The sequence below is a fragment of the Hemitrygon akajei genome, chromosome 2 (genome assembly GCF_048418815.1).
Source record: "Hemitrygon akajei chromosome 2, sHemAka1.3, whole genome shotgun sequence".
NCBI lineage: Eukaryota > Metazoa > Chordata > Chondrichthyes > Myliobatiformes > Dasyatidae > Hemitrygon > Hemitrygon akajei.
Genome location: NC_133125.1, coordinates 13467361 through 13486728, shown reverse-complemented (window position 1 = coordinate 13486728; position 19368 = coordinate 13467361). Strand labels below are relative to the sequence as shown.

General features: G+C 42.8%; 1 protein-coding gene across 2 annotated transcripts in view; it reads right to left on the bottom strand.

Annotated features, from left to right (window-relative positions):
* LOC140739174 (xanthine dehydrogenase/oxidase-like) overlaps positions 1-19368 on the bottom strand; it is a 127098-nt gene extending 107730 nt beyond the window's left edge. The window contains exons 1-3 of one of the 2 annotated variants that reach the window (XM_073067222.1): positions 19341-19368; positions 14039-14168; positions 3387-3461 (exon numbers count right to left, since the gene is read on the bottom strand). Coding sequence is in view for 1 of the 2 variants with exons in the window: in XM_073067213.1 (XP_072923314.1) it covers positions 14039-14041 (3 nt within the window). In the remaining variant the exon portion in view is untranslated. The remainder of the gene's footprint in view (positions 1-3386; positions 3462-14038; positions 14169-19340) is intronic. The other variant, XM_073067213.1, reaches the window with a different exon arrangement.

Genomic DNA, 19368 nt, shown 5'->3' with positions numbered 1-19368 from the left:
TTAGTACCCAGCAGTAGCAAAAAGAGACAAAGGTTATTGTTAATGTGCTACAACTAAACCGACAGGCCTCTTCTACAGGTGGCGCAAGGAGTTGTTTGGGAAGTTGTACACTCCTTCCACTATTCAATCTGTTTCTGCACATTCACAGCAACAGGACTTGATGCTTTCTATACCAACCCAAAGCTCCTTCTTCACTTTGAGCTAGTCACAGCACAGGAAATCTCATGAGATGGTGGGGATGGCCCATTTCTGCATTTCTCCTCAGAGGCAATGAGTGACTATGCAATTCATTCTTCTTTCCATCTGGTCATCTTTTGCTGCTACAGACTCAGCTCATTTGGCATCGGAACTAGAGGTTACTGGGTATATTTACTGAGGGTATCAAACTATTGTAAACTCTGCCTTTTTTAAAAAACTTAGCCTGGCCTGAACTGAAAAGAACTCCAGACTTCTCTTTGTGGATGACTCTTAAATGCCATCAAAATGGTTACTCAGTTAAAGGGCAATAATACAGGCCATGCCAGTGACAGCAGGTCTAGAAATTTATTACATAAATTTGGCACTCTGTCCTTCTGTATGTGTCATACACACATCTGTATGTGATATACACTCTGCCGATAGGTTTGGAGGATTTTACAGAAATAACATAAACTGCACTTCTCTAATGATTTGATGCAGCCTTTGTATTCCAAAGGCCTAAAGGCAGGTAGAGGTACTCTGTTTACTATGAACTTTCTGTCAGGTGAGGTCTTCATCTACAAAATTTTAGATCGCTAAAGGCACAGCAAATGGTGATGAATTTCATGACAGAAGTTTGGATTGAAAAGTAGCTCCTAGGATATAGTAAGTTTCAAGGTGTTACTGTGCACATCCAAGAGACTAGATTGCTCTACCAAACACTGACAGCAAATCATTCAAGTACTGAGGTGAAAATCCACTGATTTCTTTAAACGCACTATCTTTATTCCTTTACATTCCTTAAAACTTGTCTTTAACCAATTTCTTAGTCATTTGAGCAGACTCAATGGGCTGAATGGACTAATTCTGCATTATGTCAGTCTTATTTGCTATGATATTTTCATATTCACTGTGACTTTTTAAATAGTATTTATGTGAAACACTGAGACATTTATGCCATGTTAACAACAGTATATAAGATTTTGTCACTTTCATCAACTTGTGCAGCTCACACATATCAACACTGACATCTCTTCTTCAGAATCCTTCCCTTAAAGTCATTGGCTTTCCAAATGGTTCACCACTTTACTTAAACAACTTCCTCTGCTCAGTTCAAATTTACTCATTACGTCTAGGAAGCACTTTGGCATTTTTCTACATTAACAAAGTTCTAGAAGTTTCAATTAAGAATTTGTAAATGAGAAACTAACTCCTGAAATAATAATCTCAATTGAGCAGAAAGCATTTGAAATTGGAATTGGATTATTATTGTCACATGCACTGAGATACAGTGAAAAGCTTGTCTTGCATTCTGCTCATGCAGATCAGATCATTACACAGTGCATCGAGGCAGAACAAAGCAAAACAATAACAGAATGCAGAATAAAGTGTAACGGCTACCAAGAAAGTACAGTGCCGGTTATAAAAGTGCAATAAAGTACAGTGCAAGTTTATAATGTGGTAGACTGTGAGGTTAAGAGCCCAGTTAAGATGAACTTTTCTATAAAGGACATAAAGTTATTCTTCAAAGAAAACTAGAATTGTTAATACAACTTAACTTTTGAAAATATGACTTAGATTTACTATGCACCTGCCATTTCAACAGCCTAATTAAAGGATTAGATATCATTTGTTTAGATTACACAAAATTTTCCAATGCTTGGCCTGAAACTCGTTGGGAGTGAAAAAGTAATACAAATTTGATCTGTGCACAGAAACGAACTGCAAACTTGTTCTACAGGCTTGTGCTGCCTCAGATGTACTGTACATTCTCCTTTGTCTTCTCAGCCCGCCCACATTCGGATCAGAAACAAATGCTTCACCTGCACTGAAAATGGCAGATGCATCTAGCAGACATTGAGAAACTAAGTTAATGCATCAAGAACTTGAACGATGGGCAGAAAAGTGATCAACTTCTCTAGGAATCCAAGCTTTCCAAATTTATGGCATAGAACAGGGACTGAGCAATGTTACTGCTATTGTTAACAGTTCAACACTGACTCAGAGGCCTTGGGGGGCTTTTTCAATGGCTTGCTGCACCTCAGAATCAGAGTCAGGTTTAATATCACTGGTATATGTTGTGAAATTTGTTGTTTCACAACAGCAGTACAGTGCAATACATAATAATAAAAAACTACAAATTACAGTAAATATATACTGTATATATCAAAATTTAAATTAAATAAGTAGTGCAAAAAGAAAGGAAAAATAAATACTGAGGTCGTATTCATGGGTTCATTATTCATTCAGAAAACTGATGGCAGAGGGAAAGAAGCTTTTCCTGAAATGTTGAATGTGTGTTTCAGGCTCCTGTACCTCATCCTCAATGGTAGCAATGAGAAGAGGGCATGTTCTAAGTGATAGCAGTCCTTAACGACAGAATATAGAAAAGGCATGTGATAAGGTCAATGTTACAATAGTCCTGGGGGTTTTAAATATGCAGGTATGTGTAGATTTGAAAAATCAGATTGGTGCTGGATCCCAAATAAGGAAATTTGTAGAATGCCTACAAGATGGCTTTTTAGAGCAGTCTGCAGTTAAGCTCGCTAGGGGAAAGGTAATTCTGGATTGGGTGTTGTGTAATGAACCAGATTTGATTAGGGAGCTTAAGGTAAAGGAATCCTTGGGAGACAGTGATTATAACAATGATAGAATTCACCCTGGAGTTTGAGAGGGAGAAGCTAAAGTCAGATGTATGTATTTCACTTTGTGCGGTTCTGCGAGAGCTGTTTGTTTTCAGCTTATGTTTGAGTTATTGTTGAAGATGAGAGATGAGGAGAAATGTGAGCCATCCAATTAGGATTGCTGCATTAAGGGGAGGTTTCTCTGATGAGGGACACTAAGTTTGGGCTTGGAGCTTTTGTTCGAGAGGAGATGAAGGGAGAAGACAGTGGGGAGAACCGGTTGTAGCATACAATCCAGTAGGAGACCCGTTTGTTTGAGATGGATTGTGAGCGACGTTCGGAAGGTGGTGTGAGATTCACGTTGACTGCGGGTTCAGCGTGTGAGTGACAGAGAAGTTCAAGATGAGCTCCAACTTGTGCACATTTGACTTAATTAGAATGTGCCCTTTTCTTTTTGTTATTCTTCACTAACCGTTTAGTTAAGATCCATAAATATAATTCCTTTAATCGTATGCAGTGTTCTGTCTGTTATTTTGAGGCATTAATTTGTAACAAGGTAGCAAATGACACAGCACCCATACAAACCAGGTCTCATGAGTTTGGAAGGGCCGGAGGTTGTCTTCCCTAGACTTGCGCAGCCAAATAAACAAGGGTTCTTCACTGTGAAGTAAAGGAAATTAGAGACATGAGACAGGAGCTGACCAATGATGATTGGAAGGGGATACCAGCAGGGGTAACAGAACAGCACTGGCTGGAGGTTCTGGGGGCAATTCCAAAGACACGGGATACTTTAGAGATACCGTATTCCAAAGATGGAGAAGTATTCTTAAAGGGAGGGAGGATGAGGCAACTGTGGCTGACAAGGGAAGTCCAAGACAGCACAAAAGCAAACGAGAAGACAAATAATGCAGTAAAAAATAGTGAGAAGTTAGAGGATTTGGAAACTTTTAAAAGCCAATAAAAGACAACTTAAAACATCATTAAGAATAGAAAAAGAAACAACTAACTATAAGTGAAACAGTACAAAATCACTGATGATCCTAAAGCAGCATCAGTTCTTTCTGCTGAATGTAGAGGACTGAGTGCCTGGATTCTGCTTTTTTAAAAATAAGAACTTTGCTCACAAAATATCTAAACAATCCAGCCTGGACTGCTTTGAAATTAACATTGGAAGTGGAATGACATCTTTTTAAACAGAATAAAAATGCATCCAGAAACTGCTCAGTATGTGAGAATCCTCCTGAAATACATTAAAAATTTTGGTTACAAAAAAGGCAAAAATACACTCATCCTTTAAAAAAAAAGCAATATAATAAATGGTAAGAGACTGACACTGAGTGACAAGACCTCTGGCATGGTCCAGGTGCCAGATGCAATTTAAAATATGAAGCTTTTTCATTTTATAAATATACTTCATTCATAAAAATAGAAGAAATACAGAATGGATTACGTAACAATCTTCAGCGCCAGAAATATGGTGACAAATCTTGGCTTTCAGTCAATCTCACTATGACAGGATGACCGTGTTGCCTCTTTTACAAGTAGGTGACAAAGATATTCCTGAGCAGATATGCCAGCTATAGAAAATATTGAACCTGCTACTTTACATACCAGACACCTAAGCATACTGTACAAGTTATCTTCTCAGAATGCGAAGCTGTATTCTGTATGTGTATTTTAACAAAATCAGGTATCTTTTTCTGTTTCAAGTAAATAAAGACCAGAATTGGAGGATAAGTTCCTCAACTCAAGGCTGCTGCCAGAAGTCAGAAGAATTGGTCATGAAATCAGTACCTGATACTCGTTCCTTATTGGTTATGCAAATTTAGCTTAAAACAGGATGGCAGTGATATCATTAGAGAAAATGATTAATTAAGTAGATGAAAAGAATCCATCTTTTGGCAAAAGCCAAAGGAGTTAAAGTCTGTAAGTATTTTGATAGACAGGGAGGGCCTGATTAGGGATAGTCAACTGAAGATGTATTGGGCGAGTAACAGATATAACATATCTGAATCTGGCACAAAGATGCAAGTGCGTCAGATTGTGTATTTTTTGTAACAATTAAACACATGATTCAAGGACACAGTCAAAGCAATATCCCTGCTGGCTCCTGGCATCGCTGCCCTAAATAAAAGAATACTGTATTGGGAATGGTATTGAAAACTTTGGGTCCATGTATCAGGAGCAGGGTAGATGACAGAAGAAGATTACAACCTTGCAAATACCCATCCATCAAATACTTCATACCCTACCTGTGAAAGATCCTACAGTTCCTACACTGCCCTTATCAGTCATCTCAGAACACAAAACCAAATGGGAACATATTAATCCTTAATGCTATGGAATCATAGGAGGCAAGTTCATTGATTTTCCTAAAGTTTTAATCACACAACAGTTTCTCTTGTATTCTGTATTTTCTTTCCGCCAGAATGCCCGAATCACCCAACTCGTTCTCGAGCAGATTACTCAACCTTTCTCGTTTATTAAACTCATTTCCTCAATTTCTCCCTCACTGCTCTTGCTTCTTTCTCATTCACCCCAACATAATTCTAACAGCTTCAACTTTTCTACTCTTTCTTATTCAAAAGCCAACCCAATATTAAACATCTTTTGCAACAAGAATCTTATTGTTAAGTCGGACTGCACAGTAGCGTGGTGGTTAGTGTAACATTTTACAACTCTAGCTACAAGATTGGGATTCAATTCCCACAGTTGTCTGTAAGGAACTTGTACATTCTCCCTGTGACCATGTGTGTTTCCTCCAGGTGTTCTGGTTTTCTCCCACATTTCAAAGACGTACAGGTTAGTATTAGTAAATTGTGGGCATGCTATGTTGGCACCAGAAGCATGGCAACACTTGTGGGTTGCCCTCAGCACATCTCGGACTGTGGTGGTCTTTAACACAAATAATACATTTCACTGTGTGTTTCAGTGTACCTGTGACATATAAAGCTAATCTTTATAAGAAATACAGAGAAGAGCTCTGACTGGCTCGACTAAATGATGATATTAAAGTTGACTTAACCACTATATTAGCAGATATCATTTTCTTCATCCCAATACAGACGTTCCCTTTGTTTGCCCCATCCCCCTTCCTCCTCTGCAACTTTCACCATTCCTGCTTTCTGACATTTCCTGTTTCAGATGAATTGCTAATTGTTTCTCTCTCCACAAAGAGCTTTCCCACTTGACCTGTTGACGTTTTCCAGCATCTTCTGTCCTTTTAATCCCTCCTTTCCTGCATCATGCCCTGCAATCCTACTCCTCCCATAAAAAAAAGCATATTTCTAAATATCAAATTATTACTTCCCAATTGGGGGTCAATCCCATTTCTTCCACAGATTTCACCACATATCCGGCTATTCCTCAACTCTGTAGCAACCCTTTCTTGAAACACTCAGACAAAACTCTTCCATCTCAGACACTGTTATCCTCTGAATTAAGTTTTTATCTTGAAAAGATGACACAGCCTAAAAGAGGGCATCAATTTAAGGCAGTAATAAAAGGGAACTGAAGGACATGATTTTCTACAGAGAGTTATTGTTATCTACAACTAGACAACAGGGTGACCCCTTAGGGCACCCTTTGAGAGAAGGGTAGTGCAGTCTAATGTGACTAGAATGAACATTACATTTTCCTGAATGCTATTGGTATTGCTTTGCTTTGGAAATTGAAGAAGAAAACCTCAGTTTATTAAAGAAGAACAATGTGTAGTAAGGCAACTATAGCTCCTCCTCGTTTAACAATGACACTTTTGATGGCATAATTTCTGGTTGATCTGCCACCCTTGTGCCTCTCGTTGTCATTCTGGAGATGTGCAGTCCTTTCATCCGCTGTCTCTTCATCTCTTCTGCTGTTTATTCTTTGTCTCTGATCCTGGAGACATGGATTTCTCAGCTCCTTTGTCTCTTCCTCTCTCCTTCTATGCCAGTTTTTGTCATTTTGGAGACGTGCATGTCTCTCCTCCTGTCTCTTCTTCTCTCATCTTTTTTGTCCTGAATCTTTGATCCTGGAGTTGCACGGCCCTGGCCTCATCCAATTCTCGTTCTCTCCCTCTCCTTGCCGCTTCCTGATGACGTTTGGCGTCATCTCTTGACCATAATGTCCCCCTTCTCTTTCCACGTGGCATAATTAGGCTGACCATATCTTTTTTTACCCTAATGCTGGATAGAAGATATGAAGCAGTAACACCAAAGCCTCCAGGATGCTGATTATTCTTGATGACGTGGTTGGTGCTCTCCTAAGTGGACGTGATATAGTCACCGCTGTCCTATGACTGCAGCAAAGGGTTTGATGGGTGTCTCAAAGTACGTCATTACAGTAAGATTTAATTATCTCTTACTGATGGGTGGCAGTTTGATCTGTCCCAATCCTGCACATGCTGATGGTGATTAGCAGTATGTGACTGCTCGAAATAGAGCTGCTGTGCCCTTTTGCTCCGGTTGGTGTCGCTGCTGAGGCTGGCTATGCGCATGTGTCATGGTGTCGCGTCGCAGTTTCCATCGTGGCTGACATCGGATCTTGGGTCAAAGCGGAGCTGTTGATTTTGGCAAGTGAGCAATTTTATAGGAATATATAACCCTGAACTTCACCTGCATTCTGTAAGTTAGCGTATTTTAAGTTGATTTAGCCAAAAATAGTGCTGCTGTGATACACCATTTGCGCTAATTGGAGGTCACAAACAGACAAACAGAGCATGAAAGTTTTAGTAGTATATAGATGTTGTTGCCGAAAGGAAGCCACACAATCAGATACATTTAAGGGACTGTTGGGACAGGCACATTATAGAGCAACACAGGACTTTAGCTCGAGTCAATGCCAACCATGGTGTCCACCCAACTTGTCCCAATTTCCGGCAGCCGACCCATATCCTTCCAAGCCCCACCCTTCCATGTGCATATCCAAATAATTCTTAAACCAACCACATCCTATGGTAGCTCATTCTATATACTCACCACTGTGTGTGGAAAAAATTGCCTCCAAGGTCCCTTTCCCATCTCACCCTAAATCTTTACTCCCCAGTTTTGGACCCTCCCCTGAGCAATAGGATTTATCGCATATTTCTGAATAGCATAATTCTGCTCTTATGTCCACAGGGTCCAATTTATCAATGCCTCTCATAATTTTAAACATTATTTTAAGCAAGACATGGAGAGATAAGAGTCCTATTGCAGGCAAATGGGGTTTGTGTAGATGGGTGAATGGTTGATATGGATGTGGTGGACTACAGTGCTCAAAGTATTTATTATTGAAGTATGTATAAGTTATACAACCTTGAGATTCATCTCCTTACAGACAGCCACAAAATAAGAAACCTGAAAGAACACATTAAAAAAAAGACTAACAAACGCCCAATGTGCAGAGTGAGGGAAAAAAACATCATGCAAAAGATAAAAGCAAGCAACATCATTGAGAACAAACGCAAGTCCATAGGCACTAATCCTGAAGCAGCCAGAGGAGCACACTACATATTATTGTGCTGCACAACCCTACAACTAATGGGTCCCCTTTACACTTACTCTCTGTTCTTGGACACTCACTTGAGCCTGTTTCTTTTTCAGTGAGAATTCTGCATTCAGCTTGCTTCTCTGATGTATCATCAAATGGTTCTCAGTGTGTTAAATGCCCATTTTTTTCTGCTTCATCTAGCTATCTCAAGTCAGGTTGGGAGCTCCAAAGAATTACCCCCATGAAAATTTACACAGATTGTTCATGAATGCACCCAATTGTTCCTGAAGAACTCATTACTTTATTGCATTATTACATTTCAGCATGTCAGTTTTGACTCCAGCCAGCCAGATTCTCTCTCATTCCATGTGACAGTCATTTAGGGAAGTCATGTCATAATAGGCTCATCATATGCCATGGGCTGGGTTAGACAAGCAGCAAGAACAGAATATCTGTAACTCATCTCCAAATATGTACAAAAGGTATCACATTTTGTACAAAGAGTGCATGGACCACAGCACTAAGGTGAACAGGCTTTTCCACCCCGACTAAGTTAACTATTGATGGAAAATTTGTAAATTGGTAAGTTATCTTACCATCATCACATGCACCAAAGCACAGTGGAAAACTGTTCTGTTCATACAGATTGACTCATTACAACAACACTTTGAGGTAGTACAAGAGAAAACTGAATGCAGAATAAGGTGTTACATTAAAGAGAAAGTGCAGTGCAGCTGAATAACAAGGTACAAGACCATAACAGGATAGATTGGGAGGCCATGAGTCCATTCTATTGCACTAGGGAAGTCAACAGTCTTATAACAGCGGGATGGAAGCTGTCTTTGAGCCTAGTGGTATGTGCTTTCACTCTTTTGTATTTCAGTTTGAGCCGAGATCAGACTGTATGAGATTCACTTGTTCCACAACAATCAGAGTGAAAAATGTGAGAAATCATGTTCATTTTAAGTTGCAGAGAAATGCAGTCTACTACACTGAAGTAATTACAAGCAAACTTCAATTACACTCCTTCCAATCTGGTGTATAGTACTGTTCTCCACCACCCCCACACAGGGAAACCAAACACAGGTTTGATGATCGAGTGGAAGAGCACAGAGCAGACTTGACAGGCTGAATAGTGTATTCTGCTCTTATGGTCTCTGGTTTTCATTCAGTCCACAGGGTCACCCTGAGTTTCCAGTTGCCTGTCACTTTAATTCTACACTCCATTTCCACTCTGTCCTAATTGTCTGTGGCAATTTGCACTTTTCTAACGAGGCCCAATGCAAGGCTGAGGAATGGTAGTGCATTTTCCATCTAGGTAATTTGCTTCCGTTAGGATTCAATATTGAAGTCAGCATTCTAGATTACTCACTATATTGTTCAGTATTGTTTCTATGAGACTGACTAATTCTATTGTTAAGTTTTCCATCTGTAATGGACACAGTCTTTTCTTTGCTGAGAATAAAAGCCTGATCTACTGCACATTTCCAACATTCTGCCTTTGCTTTGTGGCTCTCTCCATTTCACAGCTTCAACATGTTCCATTTGTTTTCTCTCTGATGACACAAAGGTTGGGGATGTTGTGGATAGTGTGGAGGGCTGCCAGAGGTTACAGCAGGACATCGATAGGACGCAAAACTGGGCTGAAAAGTAGAGATGGAGTTTAACCCAGATAGTGTGAGGTGGTTCATTTTGGTAGGTCAAATATGATGGCAGAATATAGTATTACCGGTAAGACTCTTGGCAATGTGGAGGATCAGAAGGATCTTGGGGTCCGAGTCCCTAGGACACTCAAAGCTGCTACGCAGATTGACTTTGTGGTTAAGAAAGCATACGGTGCATTGGCCTTCAACAACCATGGGATTGAATTTAAGAGCTGAGAGGTAATGTTGCAGACTCCACTTGGAGTTCTGTGCTCAGTTCTGGTCACCTCACTACAGGAAGGATGTGGAAACTATATAAAGGGTGCAGAGGAGATTTACAAGGATGTTGCCTAGATTGGGGAAAATGCCTACAGAATAGGTTGCGTGAACTTGGCCTTTTCTCCTTGGAGTGACGGAGGATGAGAGGTGACCTGATAGAGGTGTACAAGATGATAAGAAGCATTGATCGAATGGATAGTCAGAGGCTTTTTCCCAGGGCTGAAATGCACAAGAGGGCACAGTTTTGAAGTAAATGGAAGTAGGTACAGAGAAGATGGCAGGGGCAAGCTTTTTTTACGTAGAGAGTGGTGAGCGCATGGAATGGGCTGCCAGCGATGGTGGTGGAGGCGGATACGATAGAGTCTTTTAAGAGATTCCTGGATAGGTACATGGAGCTTAGAGGGCTATGGGTAACTCTAGGTAATTTCTAAAGTAAATACATGTTTGGCACAGCATTGTGGGCCAAAGGACCTGTATTGTGTTGTAGTTTTTCTATGTTTTCTGCTTTTATCCCACACCCAAGAGGTCTGCTTGCGTATAAAACTAAAAACCCTTCTGTATCTGAGTTGGATGTTTGGGTTGCTGTCGGTTTGAAACAATTAGCCAGGCTCTACAACATTTTACCAAAGCCAACTGTAAGAGTTTCATCCTCATTTGCAAATAGCCCTGCTACCAAATCACAAAATACAAATGAAATCTACGCTGCCAATATGCCCCATTCAATTAATCCAGCCTTCTCAATACACAATTTCAAATCCCTATATCATTTTCAATGGCATTCCAGTTCAATTGTAGACTCTTTTCTTCTCGTCCTCCATTCTTATGTCTTTACATAATACCTCCAGTACTAGCAACCGCCCACCACTAAACTGATAACCTCTAGTTCAAATCTCCACATACAAAGTGCTGATTTTGTTTTTTTAAATGGAGAAAGTCCTTTTACATAATTTATTATTCCACCAAGACAAAGAGGATGTTGAATACCAGCTCTGTCTGTCAATAAATACCTTGTAAATATATTTTCACAACCATTTTTGATGAGAAAACCAGTTGGAGATGGGGTCTAGAGTTGACCCCCTGTGAACTATGCTGCTAACGAGAGACAGAGATGAAGATGGGAGAGAGAGAGACAAGGATTAAAATGGATGATTTAGTATTATGGCTTCTTCGCTAATTGGTGACTTTAACACCAAGGATATTTGGCCTGTTTGTGTGGATCTCTGCTGACACAGCAGAGTGATGCCAGGTGCCCGCTGAGACAGGAGGGAGTGGCCAGTTTGATGGACATGGACATGGTCAGTTGATGGATGGCTGATACCTCGTCAGGGGAGATAAAAGACGGGTCTGCTGAGACACCGGCAGACACGCCACGAGACACTGCAAGAGTGTTGTGCACCCACAGGAAGGTGGGGGCTTGGAGGACCGAATTGGGAGATCAGTCACAAAGCTCACAGTGTGACAGCAGGACCAGTGGGGGCTTGTGTGTGTGTCCACTCACGCCAAAGTGACGAGTCCACCACGGAAGAACGGTCTGGCCGAGAACGGAGGGGTCGTAACCGAATGACCACATCAGTACAACAGAACAAGAAGACAACGGAAGGTTTGCCTGCTGCAGCTGCTCACATCTCTCTCTCTCTCTCTCTCTCTCCAACGTCACAACAGCAACTACCTCGACTTAAACTGAACTGAACTCTGCATTATCTTAAGACTATTCATTTACCCCTAGACTATGATAGAGTTTGGTTTTGATTCTTACTCCTACACGTCAGTATTTATCCTTGCTAACCCGTAATATATACATATTTGCATTTTATTTTTGTACTGTGTTACTTAGTTTGCTAATAAACTTTATTAGTTACTAGTAATTACAGACTCCAACGTGTATTCCATTTCTGCTGGTTTGGTAACTCGGTCACAAGGCACGTGACAAATTGAAAGTGCACATTTATCAGCAGCAGAATAATTTTCATGTAATGGCCTCCCTCTGCACCACACCCAGTACTCTTGTTAGTTTGGATCTTACCAACAACTCATTTGCTGGTTGCTTGAGCTACGTCTTAACAAACAACAGTTAATCTCACTTTGAAGTTATTTCTGAATTGTATTAAAATATTTTCAACAAGCAAATATTAAAATACGAAGAGAACTGAGCTCCTTAATTGATCTACTCCTTCTATGTTTTAGTTGATATTAAGACTTGTTGGAAGTTGATTTCAAAGATTGCTAATACAATCTGTTCAAGTTCGTACAACATCGATTTATATATCCTGAACACAATAGACAGTAGGTGCAGGAGTAGGCCATTCGGCCCTTCTAGCCAGTACCACCATTCACTGCGATCATGGCTGATCATACACAATCAGTACCCTGTTCCTGCCCACTCCCCATATCCCTTGACCCCGCTATCTATAAGAGCTCTATCTAACTCTCTCTTGAATGCTTCCATTTACCCAATATTTAACAACAAATAAATCTTATATCCAAAGATGCAAACCGTAGTTCAGAGAATTCTTTAACTTTTTATATGCAGCAAAACAATAAGAAAGAAAATATTTTACAAGATAACAGGACTGAATCTTGCTTCACAACATCCAAAACGAACAATCAGAACCATAAAAAAAACTGGCAATAATTTTTGTTCCTTTGGAAAATTGAAACACTTACCTACAACTAACAGGTTAGATCGAAGCTCCACAAGCTTGTTGTGGCAAACAATTACACCATTAATAAGCAGAAGAAACTCCAGACACATCCATGTCCTCAATGACAACAGATCTCAGAAGTGAACACCAGTCAAAACTGAAAAGCTTGTAACTACATTCAACTAGAATTACAGTGAATTACTGAACTGCTTCCTTTTTTGAAATCCACAGCATCAGGAAAGCGCACATTTTGTCTCCTAACATTTGAGACACACCACACAATATCAAAGAATAACAGATGAGAGCACTGCTTATAGCAAAGATCCAACCCTTTAGATGCTATGCTGCAATTAAACACTTCCAATCAATTAGCCATGCTTCTAGTATTTTAGTACAATTACAATGCAGAACATAAAACAGTACAGCACAGTACGGGCCATTCGACCCATAATATTGTGCTTATATATACGTACTCTATGATCAGTCCTTTCCTTCCTACACCACCCATAACCTTCTAGTTTTCTTTCATCCATTTGCCTATCTAGTAGTGTCTTAAACTTCCCTATTATATCAACCTCTACCAGCACTCCCAGCAGTGCATTCTAGGTATCTCTAACTCTGTGTAAAAAAAATACCACGTGACATTTAGGGGCGTTATGGTAGCACAGTGGATAGTCAGTAATCCAGGTTCAATACTGCTGCTGTCTCCCAGTGACTGTGTGGAATTCTTCCTGGTTCTCCAGATTCATCCCACCTTCCAAAAACATTACAGATTACTATGTTAATTGTTAACATGGGTACAATTGGGTGGTGTGGGCTTGTTGGGCTGGAAGGTCTCCTGACATGCTGTATTGCTAACACACACAATGCTGGAGGAACTCAGCAGAGTCAGGCAGCATCTGTAGAGAGGAATAAAGAGTTGATCTGTTGATGTTTCGGGCTGAGACCCCTCATCAAGGTTGGAAAGGAAGGGGGAAGATGCAAAAATAAAAAGGTGGTGGGGGGGGGAAGAGGAGGAGGAGGACAGTTAGATGATGGGTGAAGCCAGGCGGTATGAAAGGTAAAGGACTGAAGAGGAGAGTGGACCATAGAAGAAAGGGAAGGAGGAGGGGACCCAGGGGGAGGTGATAGACAGGTGAGAAGATGTAAGAGGCCAGAGAAGGGAATAGAAGAGGGGAGGGGGAGAGATTTTTTTTACTCGGGGGGTAAAAATCAATATTCATACCATCAGGTTAGAGGCCTTCTAGACAGAATACAAGGTGTTGCTTCTCCACCCTGTGAGGAGGTCTTGAACCAACATAACAGTGCGAATAGGAATCAGAATTAATATGGAAACACGAGGAAATCTGCAGATGCTGGAAATTCAAACAACAGTTATCAGAATTAATATGTTTGGCCACCAGGAAGTTCCGTTTTTGAATGATGGAGTGGAATACTTCTGAAGGATAGCATATACATTGGTGCTAAAAAGTTTGGGAAACCTGTAGAATTTTCTCTATTTCTGCATAAATATGACCAAAATGTGATCAGATCATCAAGCAAGTCCTAAAACTAGACAAAGAGAACCCAATTAAATAAGTAGCACAAGGAACATTATACTTGTTCATTTATTAATTGAGAAAAAATATCCAATATTACATGTATTCACTGGAAAAAGTACATGAACCTTTCCTTTCAGTAACTGGTGTGAACACCCCCCCCCCCTCCCCAATACAGCAATAACTTCAACCCAATGTTTCTGGTAACTTCATCAGTCTTGCACATCAGTTTTAAAGAATTTTAGGCCATTCCTCCTTACAAAAACTGCTTCAACTCTGGGATGTTGGTGGGCTTCCCTGCATGAACTGCTTGCTTCGAGCCGTTCCACAACATTTCTACAGGATTAAGGTCGAAACTTTGACCTGAATTTTCTTCTTTTTAAACCATTCTGTTGTTGATTTACTTTTCTCTTTCAGATCATTGTCTTGTTGCATTATCCAACTTCTATTAAGCTTCAGACAGACTGCTATCATGACATTCTCCTATAAAATACAATTTTGAATTCATTTGTTTCCTCAACAACTGCAACAGGTCCAGGCCCTGAAGGAGCAAAACAGCCCCAAACCATGATGCTCCTTCCACCATGCTTCACAGTTGGGATGAGGTTTTAGTGTTGGTGTGCAGTGGCCTTTTCCCTCCAAACATAGCAATGTGCATTTCTGCCAAAAAGTCCAACTTTTGTCTCATCTGTCCACAGAATATTCTCCCAGAAGCATTGTAGAACATCCAGTTGGTCTTTTGCAAACTTGATATGTGCAGCAATTTTTTTTTTGGAGAGCAGTAGTCTCCTCCACGGCATCCTTCCATGAACACCATTCTTGTTCAGTATTTTCTTATATCGGACACATGAACAGAGAATTTATCAGGCTCTAGAGATTTCTGCGAGTCTTTTGCTGTTACTCTTCAGCTCTTTTTCATCTTCTTCGGCGTTACACATTATACTCTTGGTGTGATCTTTGCAGGATGTCCACTCCTAGGGAAAGTAGCAACAGTACTGAATTCCTCCATTTGTAGACCATTTCTCTTACTGTGGACTGATGAACACTCAGGCCTTAAGAAAAGCTTTTGTACCCTTTTCCATCTTCATGCTTCTCTACAATTTTTCTTCTAAGGTCCTCAAAGTTTTTTTTAAATCAAGGCATGGTGCACATAAATAGATCTTTCTTGAGAAGAGCAGGCTCTGTCAGCATCATGACTTTTGTGTCGTTTTTTATAGGGTAGGGGACCTCTACACCGCACACCTGCAATCTCATCTCATTGTTTGGAGCACCTGATTCCAAATAGCTTGTATAGAAAGCATTACCCTGGAGGTTCACATACTTTCTCCAACAAATACATGTAATATTGGATCATTTTTCTCAATAAATAAAAGATTAGATATAATGGTTTTAGTGTTATTAATTTAATTGGGTTCTCTTTATCTAGTTGTAGGACTTGCGTGAAGATCTCATCACATTTTAGGTCATATTTAAGCAGAAATAGAGAAAATTCTACAGGGTTCACAAACTTCCTAGCAGCGCTGTAAGATCATTGAAATTTCACATTTACAAAAGTAAATTTTAAGATAACTAGCAGTAGCTCCTCCATCAATTTAAACAGAACCTGGTTAGAAAACATCTGCTCAGAGAATAGATTATTGAGATGCCCCAGAACAAAAAGCTACCTCAGATATAGCCATACAAGTCTGGTGGGGCTACAAATCCAGTTAGACATATCATCTAAATATCTGACTGAACACACATCTGATGTTATCTCACAAATTACATCCAAAATGACCCAAAGTATATGTGGGGATGAGGAAGGGTGAGGGGTGTGAAGGAGCTGGGGTGGGGTGTATTGATGTAGGGGGTGTGGGGGAAGGTCAATGTGTTAGGGGTGGGGGTAAGATACGGAAGGGCTGTGTTTGAGGTGGGGAGTGTGTTGGGAATAGGGGCCTGAAGGTTTTTTTTGTTTGCGGTAGGTGCTAGGTGTGAGGAATGAATTCAGAGAGGCTGAGTGATATGGGTTAGAGGGGTGTGAGGGCATTAGGAAGGTTGGGTGTGTTCAGCATTTTGATGAAGCTGGGGTACAGGGGTGTGTTTCAGGGGTCCAGGGAGAGCAGGAAGTGTTAGGAGGATGAGAGGGAACAGACTGATGTGATTTGTGGAAGGGTACATTAAGAAGGGTTGTGGCTGAGAAATTGTATTTTACAGCAGTGTAAGGTTTAGGGAGGAGTTTGTTAAGGGGATGTGAGGTGTTGGTGGGGTTTGAGGAGGGAAAGTGGCGTGTGAGCTGTTGGTGGGGTCTGAGGGGAAGGGGATGTGAGGATCAATGGGGTTTGAGGGGGAGGAGGGGTTTGTTAGCGGGTGTGAGGGTCAGTGGGGTTTGAGGGGAGGAGGATGGATTTGTTAGCGGGTGTGAGGTGTTGGTGGGGTTTGAGGGGGAGGAGGAGGGGTTTGTGGTGTCATGTGGGGATCAAGGGGGTGTGAGGTTTGTGATGGGGAGGGATGGATACGTTAGGTGTGGTTTGAGGGGGAGGAGGAGGGGTTTGTTAGCGGGTGTGAGGTGTCAGTGGGATTTGAGGGGAGCAGAAGGGGTTTGTTAGCGGGTGTGAGGTGTTGGTGGGGTTTGGGGAGGAGGGGTTTGTTAGTGGGTGTGAGGTGTCGGTGGGGTTTGAGGGGAGGAGGAGGGGTATGAGGTGTCAGTGGGGTTTGGGGAGGAGGGGTTTGTTAGTGGGTGTGAGGTATTGGTGGGGTTTGAGGGGGAGGAGGAGGGGTTTGTGGTGTCAGTGGGGATCGAGGGGGTGTGAGGTTTGTGACGGGGAGGGATGGACACATTAGGTGAGGTTTGAGGGGGGTGTGAGGTTTGTGATGGGGAGGGTTGGATATGTTAGGTGTGGTTTGAGGGGGAGGAGGAGGGGTTCGTTAGCGGGTGAGAGGTGTCGGTAGGGTTTGGGGAGAAAGAGGGGTTTGTTAGTGGGTGTGAGGTGTCGGTGGGATTTGAGGGGAGGAGGGGTATGAGGTGTCAGTGGGGTTTGTTACCGGGTGTGAGGTGTCAGTGGGATTTGAGGGGAGGAGGGGTTTGTTAGCGGGTGTGAGCTATCAGTGGGGTTTGAGGGGGAGGAGGAGGGGTTTGTGGTGTCAGTGGGGATCGAGGGGGTGTGAGGTTTGTGACGGGGAGGGATGGATACGTTAAGTGTGGTTTGAGGGGGAGGAGGAGGGGTTTGTTAGCGGGTGAGAGGTGTCGGTGGGGTTTGAAGGGGAGGATGAGGGGTTTGTTAGCGGGTGTGAGGGGTGGGGGTAAGATATGGAAGGGCTGTGTTTGGGGTGGGGAGTGTGTTGGGAATAGGGGCCTGAAGGTTTTTTTTGTTTGCGGTAGGTGCTAGGTGTGAGGAATGAATTCAGAGAGGCTGAGAGATATGGGTTAGAGGGGTGTGAGGGCATTAGGAAGGTTGGGTGTGTTCAGCATTTTGATGAAGCTGGGGTACAGGGGTGTGTTTCAGGGGTCCAGGGAGAGCAGGAAGTGTTAGGAGGATGAGAGGGAACAGACTGATGTGATTTGTGGAAGGGTACATTAAGAAGGGTTGTGGCTGAGAAATTGTATTTTACAGCAGTGTAAGGTTTAGGGAGGAGTTTGTTAAGGGGATGTGAGGTGTTGGTGGGGTTTGAGGAGGGAAAGTGGCGTGTGAGCTGTTGGTGGGGTCTGAGGGGAAGGGGATGTGAGGATCAATGGGGTTTGAGGGGGAGGAGGGGTTTGTTAGCGGGTGTGAGATGTCGGTGGGGTTTGAGGGGGAGGAGGAGGGGTTTGTTAGCGGGTGTGAGGTGTCGGTGGGGTTTGAGGGGGTGTGAGGTTTGTGACGGGGAGGGTTGGATACGTTAAGTGTGGTTTGAGGGGGAGGAGGAGGGGTTTGTTAGTGGGTGTGAGATGTCGGTGGGGTTTGAGGGGGAGGAGGAGGGGTTTGTTAGTGGGTGTGAGATGTCGGTGGGGTTTGAGGGGGGAGGAGGAGGGGTTTGTTAGCGGGTGTGAGATGTCGGTGGGGTCTGAGGGGGAGGAGGAGGGGTTTGTTAGTGGGTGTGTGATGTCGGTGGGGTTTGAGGGGGAGGAGGAGGGGTTTGTTAGCGGGTGTGAGGTGTCGGTGGGGTTTGAGGGGGTGTGAGGTTTGTGACGGGGAGGATTGGATACGTTAAGTGTGGTTTGAGGGGGAGGAGGGGTTTGTTAGCGGGTGTGAGATGTCGGTGGGGTCTGAGGGGGAGGAGGAGGGGTTTGTTAGTGGGTGTGTGATGTCGGTGGGGTTTGAGGGGGAGGAGGAGGGGTTTGTTAGCGGGTGTGAGGTGTCGGTGGGGTTTGAGGGGGTGTGAGGTTTGTGACGGGGAGGATTGGATACGTTAAGTGTGGTTTGAGGGGGAGGAGGGGTTTGTTAGTGGGTGTGAGATGTCGGTGGGGTTTGAGGGGGAGGAGGAGGGGTTTGTTAGTGGGTGTGAGATGTCGGTGGGGTTTGAGGGGGGGAGGAGGGGTTTGTTAGTGGGTGTGAGATGTCGGTGGGGTTTGAGGGGGAGGAGGAGGGGTTTGTTAGTGGGTGTGAGATGTCGGTGGGGTTTGAGGGGGGGAGGAGGAGGGGTTTGTTAGCGGGTGTGAGGTGTCGGTGGGGTTTGAGGGGGAGGAGGAGGGGTTTGTTAGCGGGTGTGAGGTGTCGGTGGGGTTTGAGGGGGAGGAGGAGGGGTTTGTTAGCGGGTGTGAGGTGTCGGTGGGGTTTGAGGGGGAGGAGGAGGGGTTTGTGGTGTCAGTGGGGATCGAGGGGGTGTGAGGTTTGTGACGGGGAGAGATGGACACATTGGGTGGTGTTTGAGAGGGTGTGAGGTTCGTGACTGGGAGGGTTGGATAAGTTAGGTGGGGTTTGAGGGGGAGGTGAGGAATATGTTAGTGGGATTTGAGGGTCAAGGTTATGTTAAAGAGGTGTGAAAGCACCAACGCAACGAAACGAAACAGAATCATCGACTGACGGCACTCACCTACCTCCTGCGCATGCGTTCCCATGCC